Source organism: Primulina tabacum, chromosome 4 (assembly GCF_025594145.1).
Source record: "Primulina tabacum isolate GXHZ01 chromosome 4, ASM2559414v2, whole genome shotgun sequence".
Classification (NCBI taxonomy): domain Eukaryota; kingdom Viridiplantae; phylum Streptophyta; class Magnoliopsida; order Lamiales; family Gesneriaceae; genus Primulina; species Primulina tabacum.
Window position 1 is genome coordinate 46,201,322 of NC_134553.1, and position 26,790 is coordinate 46,228,111.

At 34.5% G+C, this 26,790-nt stretch overlaps 1 protein-coding gene across 1 annotated transcript; it reads right to left on the bottom strand.

The window, feature by feature from the left end:
• Positions 1 to 4,830: 4,830 nt before the first annotated feature.
• Positions 4,831 to 8,139, bottom strand: LOC142542054 (uncharacterized). The gene is made up of 6 exons (XM_075648501.1): positions 7,749 to 8,139; positions 7,200 to 7,646; positions 6,920 to 6,942; positions 6,496 to 6,630; positions 5,577 to 6,141; positions 4,831 to 5,192 (listed from the first exon to the last, which is right to left on the bottom strand). Exons 1-6 carry the CDS (start codon positions 8,137 to 8,139, stop codon positions 4,831 to 4,833), a joined length of 1,923 nt encoding a protein of 640 aa, XP_075504616.1.
• Positions 8,140 to 26,790: the final 18,651 nt, after the last annotated feature.

The following is a 26,790-nucleotide window of genomic DNA, read 5'->3' on the forward strand; positions in this document are numbered from 1 at the left end:
AATGTACCATTTGGTTTATATAAAGATCCAATGCGTACTTTAGCAAATTTTCAGCGTATTTTAGTGCAAAATTGTTTCAAAATCTTTATTCTAGCTAGCTATTTCATTCAGTGGGCAATGACAAATGAAAATAGACCGGGAAAAAAAATAATTAAGGAAATAGACCGGGAAAAAATAATTAAGGAAAACAATAATATTATACAAATTCTTATACAGTAGGTCTCTTGTGAGACGATCTCACGAATTTTTATCTATGAGACAGGTCAACCCTATCGATATTCACGATAAAAAGTAATATTCTTAGCATAAAAAGTAATGTTTTTTCATGGTTGACCCAAATAAGATATATGTTTCACAAAATACGACCTGTGAGACTGTCTTACACAAGTTTTTGTCATTCTTATCAACTTCGAAAAAGCAAACATGTCCTCTATTATTTATAGTATATCTTTTGTTATATGAAACTTTATGATCGAACAAAACTTGCACTGTGAAATCCTTAATAAAAATATGATTTTGTATGCTCGAAAATTAATCGCAAGTGCACGATGTCAAATAATAGTATAATGTACGAGAGTACGAGTATCGTTCTACTGGATACTGTATTTGACAATTATTATTTCCATTTATTAAATCTTTAGCAACGAAATTTGAATGATTGTTTATTACTACTATGCTCAAATAAACATGCAAATAAAAAAGTTCAGGAATTAAATAATGAGATATAATATCTAGAATGGTTGATTAAAATTCAATGAGAATTGAATTTGTTGGGAATTTCAGTTCACCTACCCCTCATTCATTAATTGATTCGTTTGATAGTGATTTATGCTTCCGATGGAATTTCCTATTCGATTGAACACGCCTTCTCGAGCTATGCCAAACTAACTCTACTCAATGAAGTAATTAAATGTCTTTAATTATTTATCAAGAGTGAATCGCATGTCAATCTATGAAATCCCCTAGTTTTTGTTTTACCAGACTATGACTATCGACGTGTATCCAATTTCATATGTCTATGTAAATTGTAGATCCACGGACTATGCTACTCGTTCTTATCACAAGCTATTCTCTCGAACTCACTCGCAATATAAAACGTTGTTAAAGTTAGTTATGCTCTAACAACACAATGTAAAACAGTAGCACACTCAAGAATAAAGCAAAAATCAAATATAAATTAACTAAATCAAAATTCGGGTTATGATCCCCTTAAATCCCAACAAATATTTTAGTTAGCTACTCGAATTCATGGTGAAAATAAATGAAACAATGTTTAAACGATGAATACTAAACAAGAAATACTAGACAAGACGAGATCTGCGAAGAACGATGCTCGGAAATCTTCGAATCTTCAACTCCCAGCAATTTCTCCAAGCTTTTCTCCCTCTCCCAGACTTGTGGTGGCTGTCAATAATGTCTGAATGATGCTCTTTTTCGTACCTAGGTCTTCCTCCTTTAGCCATCCACCTTCCAAATTGAATAAAATCCAAATAGGAAACTTTCATATTTTGATTTGCGCTAGGGCGGTCAAGTTTCCCCACCCCAGCACGTGATCTTCTGTACTATTGGTGTCTTTCGCAGCCTCTCGCGCTTTTGACCGCCCTAGCGAGAGGTTTCCTGTTCTTTTCCCTTCAGCCTCTCGCGCTGGGGCGGTAAAGTTTGACCGCCCGAGCGCGAGCTATTCTGATTGGCACTCATTTCTTTTGCGGCATTCGTGCTGGTGCGGTCAAGTTTGACCGCCCTAGCACGACATCTTCTGTCCCCAGCCTTCTCTTCCAATTGATTTTTCTCCATTTTTCTGCACATTAACATACTTAAGTGAGCGGTGATCAAATGCAATAAAATAAGAAGAAATAGATAGAATGTAGACTCCAAATAACCCAGAACGATGCAAACTACGACTCACACAATGTATTAAAACACGTGAATATTACCTCTATAAACCCTCTCATACTAACATTTTTCTTGCCCTCAAGCAAAATAGGTTACAGACCACAACCAAAACGTGAACCAAACCACAAAGTGAAAGTACTAAAAACAACTAAACTGATGGCGAAACAGCAAACTGACATCTTATGCCTCAATGGGTTTTTTGAACTACAACCAATTAGTCAACTCACAGCATCTATTAACACCCGCTTTTTAAAGCATCTTATAGCATTTTTATTTGACCAGAAAATGTGGTCGTGTGTGTGTGATGTGGGTTTCACCAGTACGTGCTTCAGATAGTTTCATTCGCGAATCATGCAAGTCATTAAATCAACGATTCAACGCAAGTTTCTCTATCCTGAGTTCTGTTTCTATTCGTGACCAACCAGTAAACACACAGCGGCAGAATTTCATAGTTGTCCAACAAGAATTAGGGAGTCAATATCCATAAATGTTTCAAACGGTTCAAAAAGATGGGGAGTACACTTATCATTTTCATTATGCACTTGTCAGCATTTTTAGCTGACCTTCCTCAACGCCTTACATCTCCATCTTTTTAGCCTCGAGATAGGATTTCATCCCTTTTTGGCTCCCCCACACCTTACATCCCTTTTTTTTTTTAACATTCTCTTTTTTTAGTGCATAATTTTTTCATGTATAATCCCTGGGCTTTGAATATAAGGTATGTTCATTTATTTGGCCTAGGAGCGACTTTTGAGGTTCGATGCACGATTGGGACAGAGATGATTCTCGGGGGATTAAAGTTGTCTACTTGAGTGTATGACACTGGTTAGTCACGACTGTCAACAGCAATTCATTCAAGTTCTACTCGCATCTCATATTTCTCTAGTTTTCCCACAGATTTTTAAACTTAAATGTCATTTACATTACTGCCAAAACCCACTATGTGTGCATATACAAATTCACCATTCGCCGGGGGATTCATAATGAGTGACAAGACTAAGCAACATGCAGTTCATCTAACCTAAAATCATCATTGGCTACCAACTCACTTGTTTCACCATCAACTGACACACATGCAAGACACAAACTAGATGAGCCCCTCATACTAAGAGTGTGCCATGTCCCCATTGGACAAAAAGAAAAAAAAAACTGAAACACATAAACGAATAAATGAATGCAGAACATAGGCACAAATGCAAAATAAATGACGGAAGAAAACAATAATAAGAACCACAAATAGAATGCAGTAGCAAATAAAAAATGAAATAAAAGAAGGGAAAACAGTGAACTCCCCTGATCACAGCTCATCTTCCTCGTCCTCGGGTGGCACCACGCCAAGCTCCTGATCATCGACCTGAGGATAAGCATACTGGAATGGGAATGGAGGCGGGAATGCCGGTGGTGGTGCGTAAGTTGCGGTGTCAAGGCCCATGTGCGATGCCATACCGCGTACCAGAGACTCCATCGATGCCATGTGTGCGCTGTTGACAGTGTTATACTGATCCTGATGGACCGCAAAGGCACACAACTCGTCAACTTTATCCATAATGAACCGTCGGCGGGGCTGTGGGGGTAGTGGTGGGTGGTTGGCGGCTACCTCCTCCTCGGGTACCTCTGGGAAGTCGATAGCACGCTTGCCTCTCTTCGTCTTCACCCACGAGTCGTCAATGGGCTTCATTGGTTGTAGCCATTTGTCCTCTACATTGACAACTAGCCCGGCTGGCACACACGGCTCGGTAATAATAGTAGGAAAGAATAGGGCGATGCTCGAGCTGTGTATGGACTGCTGCATCTGAGAAAAGATCACTCGGCCCACATTAATGGGAATGCCCTCCATCAGTGCGTACACCAGGATGGAGCGGTCTTTCTGAACGTCACTGGTATGTGACACTGGCATCAATCATTTTGATAGGAATGCATACCACATCACGTGCTTGAACAACAAATATTTTTCCAGAAAACAACTCGGAGTCTTCCACTTAGCCCCCGGGTAACATATGGTTTGCATAATGAATTCGAAATTCGAGTTGGCGATTAATGCCTCGAAATCAGACTCATCAACTACAGGGGTAGCCAATAATGCATTTAGTGTGGTGGAGTCGAAAGAGACTAACCTACCCCGTATCATAGCTGCTCCATCAGTCCTCTCGGTGGCATTGGCGTAAAATTCACGTACAAGCGGAACCACCGCGGCCTTAGGTGGAGCACAAAAAGATTCCCATCCCCGGTTCGCAATAGCACGCACCAAACCTAAGGATCTAGAGGATAAATCAAACCCCCGCTCCGGAATGGGGCGCCTATGAACTTTGGCATGTTTATATCTACTTCGGGCTTCCTCGGTGACAAATTTACCCCGAGTACCAGAAGATGAGGAGGAAGAGGCGTGTATTACCTTTGATTTCTTCGGGGCCATGTATGAATGTGGGTATGGAGAGATGCCAAGGTCAATCCGCGTAGCTGCCCAGAATTTGAAGGAAAAACGGAGTCACCGACGGTTTGAGTGCTCTGGGAGTGTAAGACTCGAGTACCTGCAAATCAAGAAGGGGAAATCGAAGGTAAGGGGTGGATTTATCAAAAATTTCGGTGTGGGGGAGAGAATTGGGGCGCGCAGAGTGAAAAAAAGAAGGGAATGGGACGATTTTATAACGCGACGCGCTGGGGCGGTAAATTTTGGCCGCCCTATTGCGCTGCGTTCTGGTGAAAATCAAAGGGGTCGCGGTGGGGCGGTCAAGTTTTACCGCCCTAGCGTGATACCCACTGGCCCCAGCGTGCCAAGGAGTCGCGCTGGGCCGATAGAGTAATACCGCCATAGCGCAAACGCCTCGGGTTTTCGCAATTTTTTTTTAATAATAAAATAGCAAAATCGAATTAAGTGCAAGATAAAGGGAAGAGAGGTAGTTCTCCATTTATAGTCGAGAGCTTGACTGTCGGTCAGTTTTAGTTTGGATTGTCGTGGAACCGGGTGATTCCAAGCTGTGGCTCAATTGTGCCACCCATGCAGTGCTTCAGTCGCTGGGCATTGACCGTAAATGTCTCATCCTTTCCATCTTGCAATTCCACGGCTCCTGATGGGTACACTTTAGAAATCACGAATGGACCAGACCATCGTGACTTCAATTTTCCGAGAAACAGTCGCAACTGAGAGTTGTAGAGTAGGACATTGTCGCCTTCCTTGAATTCTCTTCTGATGATTCGCCTATCATGAGCCCTCTTTGTCTTTTCTTTATATGGCAGTGCGAGATCATATGCCAGATTCCGGAATTCCTCCAACTGATCCAATTGAAGCAAACGTCGTTCACCTGCATCAATAAAGTTAAAGTTTAGTGCTTTTGTTGCCCAATATGCCCGATGCTCTAACTCTACAGGTAGGTGACATGCTTTACCAAACAATAACCTATATGGTGTAGTTTCTATAGGTGTTTTGAAAGCAGTCCTATATGCCCACAGAGCATCATCTAACTTCACTGACCAGTCTTTCCGATTGACACCTACCACTTTTTCCAAAATCCGCTTGATCTCTCGGTTCGACACTTCTACTTGACCACTCGTCTGGGGGTGATAGGGCGTAGAGATCTTATGTGTGACACTGTATTTGCTCAAAAAAATTTCAAAGAATTTGTTGCAAAAATGGGTGCCACCATCACTAATGATTTCTCGTGGTGTCCCAAACCTGTTAAAAATACTTTTCTTTAGAAATTTCAGGACCACTTGAGCATCGTTAATGGCATATGCTTCTGCCTCTATCCACTTAAACACATAGTCAACCGCCACCAAAATATACTTTTTCGTGAACGAACTGGGAAACGGTCCCATGAAGTCTATCCCCCACACATCAAAAACCTCACACTCAAGAATATTGTTTAATGGCATTTCATGACGGTTAGAGATGTTACCTGTCCGTTGGCATTTAACACAGGTAAGCACATAAGAACGAGCATCTTTAAATAGAGTTGGCCAATAGAAGCCACATTCGAGTACCTTAGATGCCGTCCTTGTTGGTCCAAAATTACCACTTACCTCACGGTCATGGCAATGGTTGAGAATTTGACCAAATTCCTCCTCTGCAACACAGCTTCTTATCATGGAATCTGCACAAATCTTAAACAAAAATGGTTCCTCCCAAAAATAATATCTCATGTCAGAGAAGAATTTCTTTCGTTGGTGAAACGATAGATTTTGTGGTGGTGTGCCTGTGACAAGAAAGTTGGCAAAATTTACATACCAAGGACAGTGTCTCACCTCAAATAGCTGCTCGTCAAGAAACCAATCATTAATAGTATGATCAACACAGTCATTACTAATAAATTCTAGTCTAGATAAGTGATCTGCCACCACATTCTCAACACCCTTCTTATCTTTTATTTCTAAATCAAGTTCTTGTAACAATAAAATCCACCGAAGTAGGCGTGACTTTGCATCTTTCTTGGCGAGTAAATACTTAAGGGCAGAGTGATCAGTAAACACAATTACTTTTGATAGAACAAGGTATGAATGGAATTTGTCAAGTGCAAATACTACTGCAAGTAACTCTTTTTCAGTGGTTGCATAATTTAATTGTGCTTCATCTAGAGTCTTGCTTGCATAGTATATATTGTGAAATACCTTGTTGTGCCTTTGGCCAAGGACATCACCAACCGCAATATCACTGGCATCGCACATGACCTCGAAGGGTAGATTCCAATCAGGTGCCACCAAGACAGGAGCCGTCACCAAGCGCTCCTTCAACTCCTCGTATGCCTGCAGACAGTCATAATTAAACTCAAAGGGCACATCTTTCATAAGTAAAGAAGATAGAGGTTTGGCAATTTTAGAAAAATCTTTGATAAAACGCTGATAAAAATCGGCGAGGCCTAGAAAACTTCTAACTCCCTTTATTGAAGCTGGTGGTGGTAGGTTCTTGATGACTTCTATTTTAGCTTTGTCTACCTCAATCCCTTGTTCCGAAATCTTGTGCCCTAGGACAATTCTCTCTTGTACCATGAATTGTCACTTTTCCCAATTAAGCTCCAGGTTCGTCTCCTCGCACCTTCTCAACACGGAGCTCAGATTCTGCAAACACTCATCAAATGTTGCACCAAAGATAAAAAAGTCATCCATAAATATTTCAAGAAAAGTTTCAATCATATCATGGAATATAGCAGTCATGCAGCGCTGAAATGTAGCAGGGGCATTACAAAGGCCAAAAGGCATATGGCGAAAAGCAAATGTTCCATAAGGACAAGTGAAAGTGGTTTTCTCTTGGTCCTCAGGTGCAATAGTGATTTGGTTATACCCCGAATACTCATCTAGAAAACAGTAAAACTCACGCCCCGCTAGTCTCTCCAACATCTGATCAATAAAGGGAAGGGAAAAGTGGTCCTTATGGGTGGCATCATTCAACTTCCTATAGTCAATACATACTCTCCACCCCGTAACAGTCCGCGTGGGAATAAGTTCATTCTTTTCATTAGTGATCACCGTAATCCTACTTTTCTTAGGCACACATTGAATAGGACTTACCCATGCACTATCTGAAATAGGATAGATAATACATGCATCGAGAGGCTTAATAGTTTCGGCCTTCACTACCTCTTGCATCTTTGGATTGAGTCGTCTTTGAGGTTGCACGGGGGGTGAGTACTTTTCTTCCATCAAGATTTTGTGCATGCAGATTGATGGACATTTTCCCTTGATGTCCGCCACCTTCCAGGCAAATGCCTTTTTATGCGCTTTGAGAACTTGCAACAATTTTTCCTCCATGGCATCTATCAAAGCTGCAGAAATAATGACAGGTAAAGTGTTAATCTCACCTAGGTATACCTACTTTAGGTGCGGAGGCAGTGGTTTGAGCTCAAGCGTCGGTGGTTCCTCGATACTGGACTTGGGAGGGGTCAAATCTTTTCGCTCTCCCAAATCCTTCAGTCTAATCCTCATTGGCTTTTTCCATGGATTGTTGGCATTAAAGTGTGCCACTATTTCATCTTTCTCTTCGTCCAAGTCATCTTCCTTAAATTCAGTTGTGAGGGTGGCTTCCAATGGGTCTTTCATAGAATCCTGCACTAAATTACACACAAGAGAATCCACAACATCAATTCTAAAACAGCCATCCGTGTGCAGTGTGTGCTTAAGAGCATTAAACACGTCAAAAGTAATTTCTTCCTCGCCCACTCTCAATCTCAACTTCCCTTCTTGAACATCAATCGAGGCCTTGTCAGTCGCAAGGAATGGTCTCCCCAGAATTAAGGGCATTTCTATGTCTTCCTCCATGTCAAGTACTACAAAATCTGCAGGAAATATGAATTTGTCCACCTTTACCAGGACGTCCTCTACGACTCCTCGCGGGTATTTGACAGATCTGTCTGCTAGTTGCAAGGACATCCTTGTTAGCTTAGGTTCTCTTAATCCGAGTTTCTTGAATACAGATAACGGCATAAGATTAATACTCGCACCAAGATCACACAAACCTTTATGAAAAAGAATATCACCAATCACACAAGGAATAGAAAAACTCCCTGAATCCTTAAGTTTCGGTGGAATCTTGTTTTGCACCAAAGCAGAGCAATTTTCAGTTAGATTCACCGTCATGTGACTCCCAATTTTCTCTTGTTTGCTAAGATGTCCTTCAGAAATTTAGCATAGCTCGGCATTTGCATCATAGCATTAGCAAAGAGAATATTGATGTGCAATTTCTTGAATACTTCTAAAAACTTACCGAATTGCGCATCTAATTTCGCCTTTTTTAATGCTGCAGGAAAAGATGAAGGGATAACAATTTTAGATTGTGCAGTGGGTGCTGGTGTAAAGTTAGAAGACTTAACTTTTGATGACTCAGTCTGTTCATCCAGTGCTTGATTTTTTTCTGTCCCTTTAGATTTTAATATTTTTCCACTCTTCAACTCGATGGCCTTCACTTGCTCCTTTGGATTGGTCTCTATGTTACTTGGCCTATCATCTTAGCTAACTGTCCAATCTGATTCTCTAGCCCCTTTATAGACGCATCTTGATTTTGGAGTCTAGCTTCGGTAGATGAGATGAACTTAGACATCATCTGCTCCAAATTGGACTTTTCTTATCTCGGAGGGTCAGATCTGTACATTGGTTGTTTCCCATATGGTTGTCCTCCCTGTGGTCAATTCTGACTGTTTTGGCCACCACATGAGAAGTTGGGATGTTGCCTCCATCCAGGATTATATGTGTTCGAATACGGGTCATTCTTTGGACGGTTTTGGACTCCTACTTGATTCATTGGTGCCCCTTCTTGCACATAAAAAGGATTCATTTCTTCGCTGGTTGTTCCTTTCAGATTGAGGATGATAGCTGCTAGCAGCCATCTTCTCCAATAACTCATATCATTCCTCAGCAGTTTTTCTCAGTAGGTTTCCACAAGCAGCAGCATCTATCATAGTACGATTAAGAGTGAGTAAGCCATAATAAAAGATTTGAACGAATAACCCAAGTGGCAGTTCGTGATGAGGACATCTTCGTAATAGATCTTTTAAGCGCTCTCATGCCTCATATAAAGAATCCTGCTCGAATTGAGCAAATGTGGTGGTCTGCCCGCAGCTTCATGGTCTTAGACGGAGGAAAGTATTTAATGAGAAATGCTTTCGCCATGTCCTCCTATGTGGTGATCGAACCTACAGGCAAACAATTTAACTATGCTTTAGCTTTGTCACGTAAGGAGAAAGGAAATAAATGCAACCTACAACATCATCAGAAACTCCATTAAATTTAAAAGTATCACAAATTTCAAGAAAATCTACGATGTGCGTGTTTGGGTCATCTACTGCATATCCTCCAAACTGGACTGTATCCTGAATCATTTGGATTATGGTTGGGGCGGGGAAACTTGACCGCCCTAGCGCGAGGTCTCCTGTTCTTTTTCCTTCAGCCTCTCACGCTGGGGCGGTAAAGTTTGACTGCCCTAGCGCGAAGTCTTCTGCTTGGCACTCATTTCTTTTGCGGCATTCGCGCTGGGGCGGTCTAGCGCGACATCTTCTGTCCCCAGCCTTCTCTTCCAATTGATTTTTCTCTATTTTTCTGCACATTAACATACTTAAGTGAGCGGTGATCAAATGCAATAAAATAAAAAGAAATAGACAGAATGTAGACTCCAAATAACCCAGAACGATGCAAACTACGACTCACACAATGTATTAAAACATGTAAATATTACCTCTATCACTTTAATCATAGCAAGTAAAAAAATTTGTGCTTAAATTTTTATTTTAGTGTAAAAAGAAGTTGAAATTATTATATCATTGTATTTCTAAAATTTCTCCTTATGATCATATTGGCAGGGAAGGCGTGCCTTCGCACATTCCATCAATTCATAATTTATAATATTCTAGTCGTCTAACAGTCAGCAGAGGATAAAATAAGAGTAAATTGGGGACATTTATTTATGTAAATATTTTTCTAATGCAGATGGGGCAGATCTAATAATTTATTATCATTACAACGATGGTTAAGGTTTTTGCATGAGATCGAATTAGCGTCTCTCATGTTGATATATGTTTATTCCACTATATAGTAAAAATTGATTTTTATGATATATTATAAGGCAAAAACTTGTGTGAGACGGTTCACGGGTCGTATTTTGTGAGACAGGATATCTTATTCGGGTCATCCATGAAAAAAAATTACTTTTTATGCTAAGAGTATTATTTTTTATTGCGAATATCGGTATGATAAACCCGTTTCACAGATAAAAATTCGTGAGATCGTCTCACAAAATATATATTCATGTTATAACACGGAGTGGGGGAACTGGCGGTTTTTCGTAGCTGGCAAAAATGTTGGGATTCGGCTCATTTTAGCACAATCGCGCACAGTAGAAAAGTGGGATATGGAGTGTACGGTTGAAAAAATTTGAGATCGACACATCTTTCTTCAATGGTTGCATGTAATTTGAACCCAAAAAAAAATTATGGAAAATAAATAAAGAAAAAATAACTTTTTCGACTTTAACTTGTATTGTTTTAAATTTTTATTCATGAAATATTTAAAAATTTGATTTTGTTAAATAACTTTTTTTTCATTTTAGGGGGTGTATTCATTCTATACTTTCAAATATTTTTAATGACCTTTTTTAAATTATGGACTTTTGTGGAGTTGATAGATTTTTATTGACTTTTATGGAATCTCATAGAATTGTAAAACAAATTTCATAGACTCTTATAAACTTTTTTTCAAGATTTTTGTAAACTTTTTTCATAGAATTATGTGAATTTTGTAGTTTATAATTGTGATTTATTTTTTATTACTTTTTTTAAAATAATTATTGGACATAGATAACCTCTTCAATTTTAAATTATTTTTTTTATTTATGAATGTAAATGAATTTTACTTACTTAAAAGTTAAATCAATTTAATTTGGGAAAAACGACAAATGAACTATCCAATTTATTGAAATCAAAATTTCAATTCTTTATGTCAATTCAACATATTAATGAATAATATTTTTATAAGTTCATAATAAAATTTTATTAAAAGAACACTCAAAATAATGAGTAGTCTTTTATAAAAAAAATCTAATCATTACTGACAATTTGATCACCATTGTTCTACATTCCATTGGCTATGATATCCCTCCATGCATTAGCATTTGCTCGTTGTTGTTTTTGAGTATTAAATAACTGATCAAAGTCGTCACCTTCATAAACTTGTGCTGATGAAGACAATTGAGCTTCATTATCTAGTTCAATTTGAAATTCATCAAATTGACACTTCTTTCAAAGAAAAATATAGCACATGCCAATACAAGCTCTGTTAGGGGTGGGAAAAAATACCGAATTTTCGGTATACCGAGATTACCATAACAAAAAAATATTGAATTTATTGAATTTTAAGTATACCGAAGATTTCGATACGGTACGGTAACAATACCGAATTTTTCGGTACGGTAACGATATCCAATTTGAAAATTTTGGTATATACCGAAATACCGGAAAAATATACAAAAATTTTAAAATATATAATTTTTTAAAACAATAAATTATAAATTTTTTAAAATGTAAGGTTTTTTTGGTTCGGTATACCGAAAATTTTGATATAGTATCGGTATGAATTTGCTTATACAATAATTTAATATATAGATTAACTAAAATTAAAGAAAATAATTAAAAATAAAATGTTATATAATAATTAATAAAAAAATTAAATTTTAATTATGTTTTTAAATAGTACAAATAAAAGGAAAAATAAATATATGAGAAAAGAATGAAAGTTTGGATTGAATTTGGGAGATTTCTCAATTAAATAAACATCTAAATCTTTAGGTTGAATCAAAGACTTTTGTTGACATTTTATTGTTGTACCAATGCTATAATTCTTGTACTTAATAGAATTTCATAGAGTCATTAAAAGTCTATTGACATTTTAAATACCTATAGACTTTTGTAGAGTTTTTAAAAGTCAAGTTTGAATACCACATGACTTTTTAAAATTCTACAAAAGTTTACATTGAATACCACTAAACTTTTATGGAGTATATAAAAGTCTAATTTGAATGAATACCTCTAGACTTTTAAACTCCATAAAAGTAATTAAAAATCTATAACCAATACATCCCCTTAGTCTAATCTTACAAAAATATTGATGTGATACGAAAAAATTACGGGACACAAAAAAATTGCCACAACGTCTGTCTATCTATATATACGTTTTATATTTACATGCATGCATACGTACATCTACACACATGTCCTAAAGGTCTTTCGTCTCTCACCTAATCCATTCTTCAAACAAAAACACCACCTTTCGGACAAAACGGTGCAGAAAAATTATTATCCACACAAAAAAACATTGATATATAATTCACCGAATCATATTCACAACTGTTTTGGGTTTCTTTTTTAACATTTTCTAATTAAATACTCAAATAAAATATTAATTATCGTTAATTAATATCTTTATGCTGTAATAACAATTTTTTTCCTGCAATATTAATTTAACGTATTGCATTTTAATTAATATAATAATTATTAGTTATACATCAACAAGCACGATTGAAAAGGGCTTTATTTAGTAGTTTCTAATGCAGAGTACTTCTAGTTGAAGTACCCAACCCAAGCTCTATTAAAATCAGGCATGTCAACTGATCGGATTAAACCAGTTCCGGATTGTCGGGTGACGAAATCATACCGATCTTGTATGATATTGGATTGACAGTACCGAAATCGAATTAAGATAGATTTGACTGGATTGAGTTAAAATGAAATCATTTTTTAAAAAAAATAAACTTGTGTATCTAAAAAAATTTAGAGTCTCATGTAAATTCTTGATTTATTTATTAATTATCTATGTATATTTAGTGTACATATTATCTAATGTAATCGTAGAAACTGATCCTGAACTAGTTATGATACCGGATTAAAATCGTTCTGGATCTATTTTGAAGCAACTCAATCTGATTCACCGTTGACGTTGAATTAATTGATTCCGGATTAACTGACCAAATCCGTATGAATCATTTATAATGAAAATGTATAAAACTCGTAGAATAGTATAATAACATTTAATTTCTCGATGTTCTAAACTCCTAAAATAATATAAACATTTAATTACACCAACTTTTTTTTCCAACTTTTCGTTTTTACACAGTGGGAAGAATCGAATGTTTGTAGGCGTGGTAAAGTCGTTTTGCACGTTGGCAGGACAGACGGAATTCCAATTGTTTCCAGTTCAATTTTCCCGTAATACGTTTTTATGATTCTTGGTCCCAACATGGACCATCCAGCTGTCCGACCTTTTTAAAATAATAAATATTCTGAAAATATATATTTATAAATCATCTAATCCAGAGTTTTTAGATAATTTTCTTGAAGTATTAATGCACTTAATTGTAGTAAAATTTATAGAGTGGGTCTAATGTGAGACCGTCTCACGGATTTAATATGTGAGACGGATCAATCCTACCGATATTCACAATAAAAAGTAATACTCTTAGCATAAAAAGTAATATTTTTCATGGATGATCCAAATAAAGATCCGTCTCACAAAATACCACCTGTGAGACCTGTCTCATACAAATTTTTGCCAAATTTATAACCCAGAATTTATGTAAAATACAAAAACTGTTTAATTATTTTATCTCCGTGGGAGTTTAAAGAATTTTTAATGATAATTTTAAAAATGTATTTAGGATGCATATTTTTTGGTTTATAAAGATATTTATAAGTTGTCAGAATAAATTGTTTTTAGATATAAAATTTATTTTAAGAAAAAAAGGTGAGCCTAACTTAGTTTTCAAATTTAATTAAATTTATTATAGTAAAAGAACTTGTAACCTATTTAGGCATAGTTTGGTACACATGATAAGATAAACATGTGAAATATAATATAAGGATAACTTAATGATAAATAAGATTTAGGATATTATATTTAATGTTTGGTATTATTTTAATCAGAGTGATTAAATTTATATATTAGATTGTAATGACAAAATTAATCTTAACATAATAAATTTTATAATTTCAAAGTTGTTGCTTGAGTTCATATTTCTTATCTGTTCATGCGTCGACAATGCTTACATGATTTTTTTTTTTACCTAATTTTATATATTATAATATGATAATTGAGCCCTTAATTTTGTGACTCAAGTCAAATATAAATTTTTAAGGTTAATCGAGTGATATTAATAATTTTATTGAGATTTATACAAATCATTTATATAATTATCTCAAGTTCATTTATATAATTATCATATTATAACATATAAAAATAAATAAAAATAGTTATTTGATTTTAATTTCTACCTACAAGTGAAATGAGAGAACAATAGGGTTTAAGATTTTTATATATTGAGGGCAATTAAGTCATTTGTGGTGTTTTTATCATTAGATTAAAATTATCACATCTCATAAAAGGGATATTTTATCCATATAAAAAATAATTATTTATCTAAAAATATATCAAACGTGAGATAAGGATGATTATTTATCAATCCCCTCTTATCTGATATAACAAACTATACCTAAGAGTATAAATATAATCCAAACATCCCCTGCCCATATCGCATTAATTGCTATTTTTTTTTTATCGATGAACTTAACTACACAAATTTTCAAAGTCGTCACGTTCTAGAACACACCCCTCTTATGGACCAATCTATGTGCAAAGAACAATCTATTATCACCTTCGTCGAATTGATGAAATATATGAACATACAGAAATTCAAAATTTTCTATTAGCATTTTTTTAGAAAACTTGTCAAACAAGATTCGCCAAGTATTGTTTACTGTGCTATTGTATTTTGTAGACTATTACATTAGTTCAGAAGTTTTACCAATACGCATCGAAAGATAGCGGTTGCGGATTCTCACACCGTTAAAAACAATGGATTCTCTATATTTAACTCTTTTATTATTATTATTATTATTATTATTATATGTACATATATATTTAGAAAATATATTTTGAAAATATATATATATATATTTGAAGATATTATTTTGGACCACGCACTACAAGTTTCGATGGGTACATCTCGTGACCGACTCATTGGTCATTGTTATATCAGTCAAAAATATGCGCCGCTCTTTCTTCCTCATTTGTCCTATCGCATTTTAGTCCTTTTAAGTTATGGCAGTTTATTACTTTAGTCCTCATACTTTCTATCAAATTCAAAGCATTTTTGAGAATGATTATCATTCTCAAAAATGAAAAATATCATTAAAGTATGATCATATACCAATTCCAAAATGATGCAACTAGAATCAACTTCTGAGTTGAGCTGGTGCAATATAGGTCGAGCTCATACTTCTAAGGAAGATCTCATTATCTTTTCTTATTTACATCTTTAGATCACATGAATCGAATTTATTTCTATTAACTATGGATAGGAAAGTCGAAATATTACTACTAGTCTCCAAATCCGACTATTTCTAAACTACTAGTGCATTTGATATGTCTAAATTTCGAAGAAGAAAAAAATTTGGGGGTCGAAACGAAAGGATTAAAATAAAATTATTTAATTGTGTGGTTTTCACATCGAAGGAAAGATAGGAAACAGTAGTGAACATTCGGGCAAGTTGCCAACCTGTTGAAAGCTTTGATTCCAACAACGGCCGTGCTCGAAATTTCCACACCGATACAAAATTATGGTGCAAGTTGGAGAACCCTTTTCTTATCACGATCAATAGTTATTCAAATTCAGGAGACTCCAATGTACAACATTCTATTTCCCATTTTCAAAATATAATTTCTGTTTGTTTTCCACTATTAAGATCTAGGAAAAAACTTGTGTGAGACGGTCTCACGGATCGTATTTTGTGAGACGGGTCTCTTATTTGGGTCATCCATGAAAAAATATTACTTTTTATGCTAAGTGATGCAACCCGGGCGAAGGTGACGAGTCGGGTCGGGTACTCTGCCGGGTTCGCTATCAAAATGTTAAAAGGAAATATGAGCTGGACGCTTGAATTGAATCTTGTGACTCCTCGATTCGATTTGAGAGATCTGCAAACAAGAAAGTAACCACGTGAATGAGCGCCGGAGGGGTGTCCGGCGTGACCACTCCGATGCTTAAGTTAGCAGGGTACTCAAGCAATAAAACCAATGTAGCCAACTGATGGCTATGTGATTGGTGTAGTGGATAAAGTAAATGAGAGTATTAAATGTGTGAGTTAATATCTGAAAAGAGAGTAAATGCAAGTAAAGAACTTGGTATTTATAGTAGAGGATGTAATGATGACCTCGTTTTTTGCGTTTGAGCATTAATGATAGTAGGGTGGCTGATTATACCCTATTATTCTGACATGTCAAATCTTACACTAGTCACGTCCAGCCTACTTGATTTTATCAACAATTAATGTCATTGTCAGAGATAGGTCGGCTGTGCATGCTCTACCAAGTTGGCGCCATTAAATGCTTCACTCATATCGAGGTGGCCGAGCAAAATGCCTCTCGGATAATTACAGAAGAGCTCGGGTATTCCACGTCTCGGGGAAATCATGTCCCGGGTGGTCCAATGACTCAGGGCATTAACCCATTTTGTCATGCTACCGGCCTGAGAGCATCCCATCCTGGCCCGGGCACCAATGGATATGTTCCATGGCTCGGGAAGTCCCAGGGCCTATCCATGACCCGGGACATCCCGGGGCATCATCACTAAGAGTATTAGTTTTTATTGTAAATATCTGTAGGGTTGACCCGTCTCACGGATAAAGATTCGTGATACCGTCTCACAAGATACCTACTCTAAGATCTAATACTTATGTAATTCGGCTAATTCCTTATTTAATGACAAGAAGCTATAATTCTCTCTTTATTGTGTATCATAAATTCATAACAACAATATTAGTTGTTGTACTGTTTGGTATGGGGTGCGATGATTGAATGATGTATATTATGAGTATTAGCAATGAAAATTTGATTAATTATATGATATTTGGTTAAAGATTGACATGATTATAATATTAAGGAGTATGTTTATCTGTGAGACGAGTCGATCTCATCCATATCTATCATGAAAAATAATAATTTTTGCGTGAAATATAATATTTTTTCATGAATTGGATAAGGCTGAAGATCCGTTTCAAAAAAATTTATGGATGAGATGATCTCACGATAACTTTTGTGAAGGTTTTGAGATGCTAATATTTATTATACACTTCAATCTATAATCGCTACGTATAATGGAGTGAAGCATAACAAAAATAGTGTTTATATAATCTTGGTATTTTAATTTAAGATCTGTGTTAATGATAAAATTGTTGGATAATTTTGATGCTTAATGAATGAAAATTAAGCAAATTAATCAATGTGTTTGATTGAAAAAATTTGAAACGAAGAACGAAACTTAATGAACGAATATTAAATTCGCTGGTTCTGAATTAAACTCGAAATGAGTTCATCGCATGTTGAAAGAAATTCAAACGAGTAGTCGGAGCACGTAAGGACTAGAAAAAAATTTCGGTGAACAGTATCATGCGCGCCCGAGCGGCTCCCCTTCGGATTTTCGTGTCCCTTCAGATTTTTCTGGTATTTTTTCATTTCCTTGGCATTGTTTGATACTTGTGGTCAGTTACAATGACCAATGGACATCCATATGAATGAAAAATCATGTCTTTTCACATGAAAAATATTAAATACTTGATTTATTGAAAATCAAACACACATAAATTTTTTTGATATTGTTCTTCTTTTTTTCTTCAACAAGAGAGAGTTACATTCATTTCCTTGTTATAAAATTTGGATATTGAGTGCTCATTATCCAAGAGTTGTAGTTGTATCTTGGGAGAAGATTGCCACAAACCTCTAGAACATTGTATGAGTGAAAAATTCTTCTTAAGGAGAAAGTGTTCAACGCTTGCCTCTACAAGCCTATTTCTTTGTTTTCTTCATGTTTTTCCTGTCAAAATTGAATCCTTAAACAATAAAAATTTTAACCGACGAAGACTTATGTATGGTTATTACCTCTAAATTCAAACCGATTAGTGTCGGACCCTTTTAGTTATTATTGAGCTTCGTGCAATTTTAGCCCATTATAGTTGTTTTTGCAATACTTAGATTACTTGGGGAGAGATCTCTTATTTTTTTTTAATCTGAAAAAAATATCACCAATCAAATCAAAGAGGCTTTTGGAGGGTACGATATGTAATATATTTAAATAAATAGCAAATATTTATTAAATGAAATTATTAATAATTTAACTACAATTTACATTACCGTATGTGTTATTTTTAGAAAATTGAAATTAGAAAATCAGACAAAACTAACTGATTATCAGTTTTTAGTTTATCGGAAAAAATCAATCAGACTTTTAAATCCCTTGAAGTGATGTTAGAGTAGATATTCAGTAAGTCAATTTGTGGCTTGAGTTTTATTAACTTTTTATGTAAAAATAATTTTTATTTTAATAATATTTTACGATTTTATCAATTATGACATTTATTTTATCTGTATACACATATAAAATATGTTGGATTATATATATATATACTGGGATGTAAACAATCCAAATCAAACCAAACAGTATCAGGCTTGAGCTTGGCTCGTTTAAGATTGTTTGAGGCTCAAGCTCGGCTCGAGCTCGATTCGAGCTTTTATCATCAGGCTCGAGCTCGGTTTGTTTTGAAATTACCAAGCTCGGAAAAAGCTCGAGCTTGGCTCGTTAAAAGCTCGATTAGCATGTTAATCAAGCCGGGCTCGAGCTTGATTATTAATAGCTCGTTTAGCATGTTTAACAAGTCTGGCTTAAGCTAGGCTCGTTTTCGAGCTCGTAAAGCATAGAATTGAGCTCGAGTTTGAGCTTGATTGGATCTTGTTAAAAATTAAATATATCTATTAAAAAGTTTTAAATCAGACATAAAAATATAAATTCATTCATAAATAACCAAAACAACACAAATAAGAGCTAAAAAAACATAAATCAGTATATTATTGAACATTTCAAAATAATACATCTAGAATATTCATCATACATTGATATCATAATATAAATAACAATGAAATAATTTCACCCTTTTTAATACTTCAACTAATTCAGGTGAGAAAGTAGAGAGGACGTTAGAGAATCTATTAAAATCAAAAATTAAAAAATCATCTCCAATAACAACTAGTCAACTATCCTGCAAAGTCCATAATAACATTAGCACTAATATTTTTACTTGTCTCGTGTTCAATTCCTTCCATTGATATTACTAATATTTTTATTTGTCAACTCAACAAATGAGCCAAGCTCAAGCTTAAGAGCCACGTAAACGAGTCGAGCTCGAGCTCGAGCTTACGAGCCACCTAAACGAGCCGAGCTCGAGCTCGCGAGCCTATTATCGAACATGTTTGCGAACTCACGAGCTGAATATTTTTAGGCTTGAGCTTGGTTTGTTAAAATTTTCGAGCTCAAAATCGAGCTTGAGCTTGACTTGATATGATTAGCAAACGAACTCAAATGAGCTTTTTATCGAACCAAGCTTCGAATAGCTCACAAACGATTTGGTTCATTTACATCCATATATATATATATATATATATATATTAGATTGTGCGTGTTAAGAAGCTTTTCTTATGTGTGAATGGAAATCAAGGGATGATGTGTTTGTCCCACATTAGAAAAATAAAGTGGTATAGGTGAACTTATATTGTGTTACAATTTATGGAAGTGTAAGAATTATTCCAAATAATGGGCCTGATTTGAATTGGAAAAAGCTCGATTTTTGTGCAAGCATACGAACGTGACCTGGGTGTGTTGAACGTCGGATCGATCAAGGAAAAAATCAACTAGCTAGTCTATGCCACATTTTTTCAATTTTTTTCCTCGGAAGAAACATTTCATATGCCCTTGAGACCTTTCGCATGCCCTGACTGTTGGTGTTCCATCTGTTTAGCAGTTGGTGATTCGGCTTCCCTATTGATGACAATCTCTGGTCTTTCGCATGGCTGCTACCACCGTGTATAAACAAAGGATGTACTAAGGCCAGAAAACACACCAACAAACACCCACTCTCCCTCGCTTCTACACTCTGCCTGCTGGTATCTTCCTACCCCTAATCGTTATGCTGATAAAGTTCAGGTACTCTTTCGTTCGCCAGTGTGGTGATTTGTGCGACATCATTGCGGGTCTGTCGGTTGTATCCCGAGAAACAAACGTCCAACTAAATCCTCGAAGCACATACCGGACAAATCTGTTTTAAGATAAATTTATTTTTTTACAGGCATCGATTTGGTTTTGTTGTTCCGTACAAGATACTCATATTGTAAACAATATATTTATTTCAGTTACAACTTTGTATTTCCGAGTTTGCCACTGTTATTAGCTATTTAGCTAACAAAATGCATATATAAAATCATTAAATATACTATAAGAACCATGAGGTCCACGAGTCAAGTAGATCATGAAACTCATTAGGAAGTGTATTGTATATTCTAAATTTCTTCCTAATCGATTCAGCTGCTTGAACTGTTGCACAATATGTTGTACGATAAAGTTCAGTAAATTTTTGTAAAAAAACCAGTGAACTAAATGGTGAAAAACACAGTAGAGCAAAGATTAAAGTAAACCAAATCGAGGCATGTACAAAGTACAGTTTCGTTAAAACGGATTTGTCCCCTCCTGCATGTGCTTCGAGGATCGTCTTGGATGTTGTTTCCCAGGATACAATGGAACAACTAGCAGTGACTTAGCACGATGCACTACTACGACGAACTGAAAATGTACCTTCACTTTATTACCAAAATTTAATAGAGGTCAAATAGAAAGCTAACAATATGAAATGCAAGAGATAATTGAAAGATATAAGATTTTCATGTATGTGAAATGAGGAAATGAACACACTATTTATTATCCCCAAAGTACACACCAAGAGTCATGCAAGATTAATTAACTCAATTAATCATTCCATTAACTCAAGAATATGAAGAACCAAAAGTCTTCAATTAACTCAAGAACGTGAAAATTCAAAAGACACTTCTACAATAATGAGCCACAACTAACTCAAGAATGTGGAGAGCCAAAAGACACTACTATATTTATGAGACATAATTTTATTCAAACTCTAAATTTGATTCAAATTTCCAACATAAACAAGGATAAATGTCATTCGAGCTTGACACTAGTATTTATGATGTATACTCCACGTGGTTAAGGAAAGAAGATGTTTATTCATACAGATGAGTGCTCATTTGATGAAACACTGAATAACCTTCCCTCGTACTTTTTAAGTGTTATCATTTATCGAGTAGAATAGTCTGCTATTATAGTTGTACTTAATTTGTCTTTAGACTCTGGACAACATGGAGGATCTTCGTACTACCATGTAATTTGATCCGTTTACCGACTTCATTGAGGTCATCAGGTGCTCAGATTGGGTGTAGGTTCGAAATACGTAGGAGACAATGTATTGTAGTCGGAGATTCACTGCTCAACCACGGTGTCGGGGATTCATCGATCAACCACGTGTGTTAATATTCTATGTTATCTGATGAATTAATAATGCAAGAAATCTCTTGCCAGAATAAGAAATGTGCATTATGGAAAAATATTTCCTTAATTGCACATATCATGTCACTATTATTGCTCAAAGTTATATCACATCATTACCGAATTCGTTTGAAACTGTCGATGAACCAATGGTTATAGATTCGGTCGGAATATGAGTTGAATGGATCGTATTGTACATTAACCATAACTTATTGGTTTTTGCAGACATTACCAGTGATACTTAGGGGATCATGATGCGGTGATATTAGCCACTCTTGCCATTAGCTGGTGGGTTCATTCAGACTTAAGTTCTGACATTCTTGATTAAGGGGTTAAAGAAAAGAATTGGGTTATTTAGGGTAAGACCAAATAAAAACAAATTTTGTTCTAAATCACATAAAATTATAAACTCATGGGTAGTTATATCTCTGAACCATTGAAGGTGACACAAAGATTATATTATATGTTCCCGTTGAGATAGTTAAATTAAAATGGTTGAATTTGGTTACTGTAATTTGGTGGAGATCAAATGTATTACCTCTGAAAGAGTTTATAAGTAGATTCTATTATAACAAGTTGTGAAAGTTAGCTTAACTGCAAACTGCTATAACGAAAATACAACTGTCATATTTAGTGGTCAAAAATTGGAACATTGGAAAGTTTTGACTTTTGAAATTTTCACTTTTCATTATACGAATGAAATTTTGTATGCATAGACCATTTTTTATTGTTGATTGAGCTTATAATGAGTTCAAAATTATTTAATTAATAAATTTAATATACTAATTAAATAATAATTAAGTAGTTGCGGTTACTATATAAGATTCCCATTGAATATTATACAAGTAAGTGTAGAATTAATTAATTAATTGATTAAGAAATTAAACAATGATTATTTAATTATATTATATCATGTATTATCAAAAGTTGATAATTATTTAATCACACCAGGTATTTTAAAAATGAAAAGTACAACATAAGAGTTTTAAATAATGAAAATATAGAATCCTGATCCAAGGAGAATCCTGATTGGATTAAAATGATATGTTTATTAAATACAAATTATCAAATGTTAATAACACACAATTAATACAACACACAACTAGAAAATCTACACCAAGATTTTGATTATCTCTCTCCACACGAGAGCAATTTTCGCCCACCACCCTTAGAGGGTCTCGGTCGATCACCTCCCTTTCACCACCGTGATGTATGTCGACTCCTTGTCGCCGTTGTTCCCTCGGAATCCGACTATTTATGTTGATTGATTATCTCAACGCAAAATTCGTGTGGTTTTGTAGTACAATGATGAACAAAGTCTGTGATTGTGAACCTGATTAGAAAGTTGAATAAAGTTCATAGGGATCTACAAGAATGACTGATCCTGCTAATCTCGTACTGGTTTGATGTCCAACTTTCTTAAACGTAAACGTAAATCAAATTTAAACACCTTATTAATGGTTCAAATCATACGACGCCCAAGAACGTTTTGAATATCAAAACAAATTTTTTTAAATTTTCGTTGTATTTTGGGTGCGAGAAAATGATACTCCAACAAATAATACTCATTACATTTATTAATCCAAAAGCTAATCTAGATGCTGCATACTCTCCCTCCCTAGTTAACGGGGATATATCTTCTGCATGATATATGACATCCAGCAATGATAAAAAAAAAAAAAAAACTAAAATAAATACAGTGAGATACGACGGATAAGAAAATATTGTAAATTAGATATATAATTTATTTAATATTAAAATAAAAAATTTCTCTCGCCTAATTCATTTTTAAAGAAACTAAATATAATTAATTATATATACAAAATTTTGATATATTTTCCACAACTGTATCTACTTCTATGTCAACCGTTGATGTTATATTAATCTATCGGACGTGATGAAACATATCAAAATTATATATCTATTAGATGAATGTCCTCTTACAATTGAATACAACAAAGACGAATATGACTGATGAATATAATATCAAAATTTTTATAGAAAACTAAAATATAATTAACTCTATATGTATATACAATTTTGATATGTTTTTCACAAATGTATCCACTTCTATATCAACCATTGATGTTATATTAATCTATTAGACGTGACGAAACATATCAAAATTATATATCTATTAGATGAGTTTCCTCTTACTATTGAATACAAACACGGATATGATTGATGAATTATAATATCAAAGTTATATATATATATATATATATATATAATAAATAAATGAGAAGACAATTCTCAACCACCATAGATTTTTAGACCTGAGCCGCTAAAAAAATTTGAGCATTCGGGATACATCTAGAAGAAATTAAACCTGTCATAATCTGGCAAAGAAAAAATTTCACAAATTTCCATTTGAATTTCTTGTCATCTCCATCTGGATAAGTTACGTGGACTCTAACCCTGTATTAAGTTAGTTAACCAAGATTAGGCACGACATTAATTAAGGTCATTAAATTTGTTGAGTTAACATCCTTTTCTTTGAAATTTAGGTACACAGCAATTTTCCTTCCCTAAAAAATAAATTGATACATAATTAATTAAATGAAGTCTATCCCAAACCAACATAAAATATAAGACAAAAACTTGTGTGAGACGATCTCACGGGTCGTATTTTATGAGACAAATATCTTATTTGGATCATCCATGAAAGAGTATTACTTTTTCCGCTAAGAGTATTAATTTTTATTGTGAATATTGGTAGGGTTAACCCGACTCAAAGATAAGGATTCGTGAGATCGTCTCATAAGAGACCTACTAATTAACCCTTCGTACAAACATTAATTAATTTATTCATAAATTGCATGAGTTCATTGAATAATTTATATAATATTTAACAATTAAAAAGTCATATTTTGAAAAATAATTATGAACCGATTATATCTTGCCAGCCAATAGGAGCCCAACTTGACCAAAATTTCCCACTCATTTTATAATCTCCAAAGTTAATCTTTTTTAAGGAGTCGTCACTTGTAGATTAAATAAATATATGTTATGTTACAAATGTGTTCATAAATAATATTCGATAACTTCGATGTTGGACTCTTGCAATTACTACTAGCATAGTAAAAAAAATAAAATAAATCTCAAAGTTTTCAAAACTGGACCGGATCGGATTGATTGGTTCGACCTGAAATCTGGTCCGAAAAAATTTAAAAACCGTTTAACATGTAAAACCAACCAAAACCGGACAAAATCGTTCTGAACGGTTTACACATTTTAATTTTTTTAAAAACATATCTATTTTTTTATTTTAAAAGTTATTTTTTTGTATTTAAAATTTTATTTTTTGTTATATATATATATATATGTGTGTGTGATTATTTTGATTTTGACATTTATTAAAAATATGTTTTAGTAATATTAGACGTTATTTTTTAAAAAACATATATAATTATATTTGATTATATGCATATTGTTTAGATTTTAAACTTGGATAAATATATCTTTGTATTATTTTATATATATACATTTAAGATTTTTAAATTTTAAAATATATTATTTTCTGTATTATATGATTATTTTATATAATATAAAGATTGTCCCATTATTAGAAAAATAGTTAATTCGACACATGTGATTACATTTGGATGCTACTCAAAATTAAAAATAGTGATTAATTAGTTAATTAATTAACCTAATTTTTTGTTCTAGAAACCGAATATAATTGGCTGTCCAAAATGTCTCAAGTTAAAAACATTATTAATTCAGTTCAAATGGTTTGAATTTCCCCGAACCCGCAATGTTCATCACACGCGTGCCTTACGTAATAGCAGACACAATTCATTTACCGCCGGCCAAGAACATATATAAGTACACCACCTCCATTCTTGAAATCCCAACATTTTCAAATAAACAACAAACCCTTCGAATTTCCTTTCTGATTCTGATCAGCTTATTTTTTTTATCTTTTGATTTTAAGTTGAATTAATGGCATCAAATAGTTCTCACGAGACCTCATGGGCTGATCAATGGGATCCTCAACCATTGTATAGTTATCCCACAAACAATACACATTCGAATTCGTCGTCCAAGTCCTCCAAAATGTTCGGTGACAAGCTTGACAAGACGAAGGCGGTGGCGACCACCGGTGTGAAGAAGGTTAAGGCGGGAGCGACGGCGGGATTTCACTGGATGAAACAAAAATATCAAAACAAAGCACATAAGTAGAGGGAGATTTATGTTTTGGAAGAAGTTGTGAGTTGGATCTTTAATATTTGGATTTGTTCATCTTCATGTGGAGATCTTTTCATTATCTTGGAGTTGTTTTTGATGTGAATTTTATAGCTTAATTATTTATAGTTTGTATTGTTGTATAGAGTATACATATATTGATTGTGAAGTAAAATAATGTTATGAGCAGCAAATATGTGTTGAACTAATCTCAGGTTCCAAGTGTTTTTTTTTTTTTTTTGGGACAAACTTTATAATTCTTTAAAAAAGGTTGAAGATAATAATATTTTTTTGAATCCAATGATTTGGGAGGAGCTTATTGTTGGTAATATATGGATAATTAATTTTATATGGTTTAATGTTATTGGTAGGCTCCAAGAATATGATTTTAACTATTTATTTGTTTATTTCTTTAATTAAATATATATTTATGACAAAAACTTGTGCGAGACTGTCTCACGTCCCCCGTTAAATATGGCATATTGAATCCATGTTGGCAACAGAAGAAGCTGAGAGAATTCCGCAACGATGGAGGAATTCTTGTTGTTGCTTATTCTACTTTAGGATCGATTGGGACATTTTATGGGACAGACAGAGTTGTGGAATCAAAAGTGCTCAAGAAAATAGCCCAGACCAAAGGAAAGACTGTTGCTCAGATAACACACACACACACAATAGGCAAAATTTTGTATATCATATTTGTAAAACAAAAACTGATGCAAAACAGTTACTAAAGTCCGTCGTGATTATAATTTTGCTGTTGACACCTCATCCCTAAGTTTCCATTTTCTTGTTCATTGTTGGTTTAA

What these genes read in the sequence shown, in the direction of transcription:
- LOC142542054 (XM_075648501.1), bottom strand. Translation starts at nt 8,139, where the DNA reads ATGGAGGAAGACATAGAAATGCCCTTAATTCTGGGGAGACCATTCCTT. An exon ending in TTGGCCAAAGGCACAACAAG is followed by an intron (nt 6,142 to 6,495) that starts GTATTTCACAAT and finishes CTTGACGAGCAG; the next exon opens with CTATTTGAGGTGAGACACTG. An exon ending in CCTGAAATTTCTAAAGAAAA is followed by an intron (nt 5,193 to 5,576) that starts GTATTTTTAACA and finishes TTATTGATGCAG; the next exon opens with GTGAACGACGTTTGCTTCAA.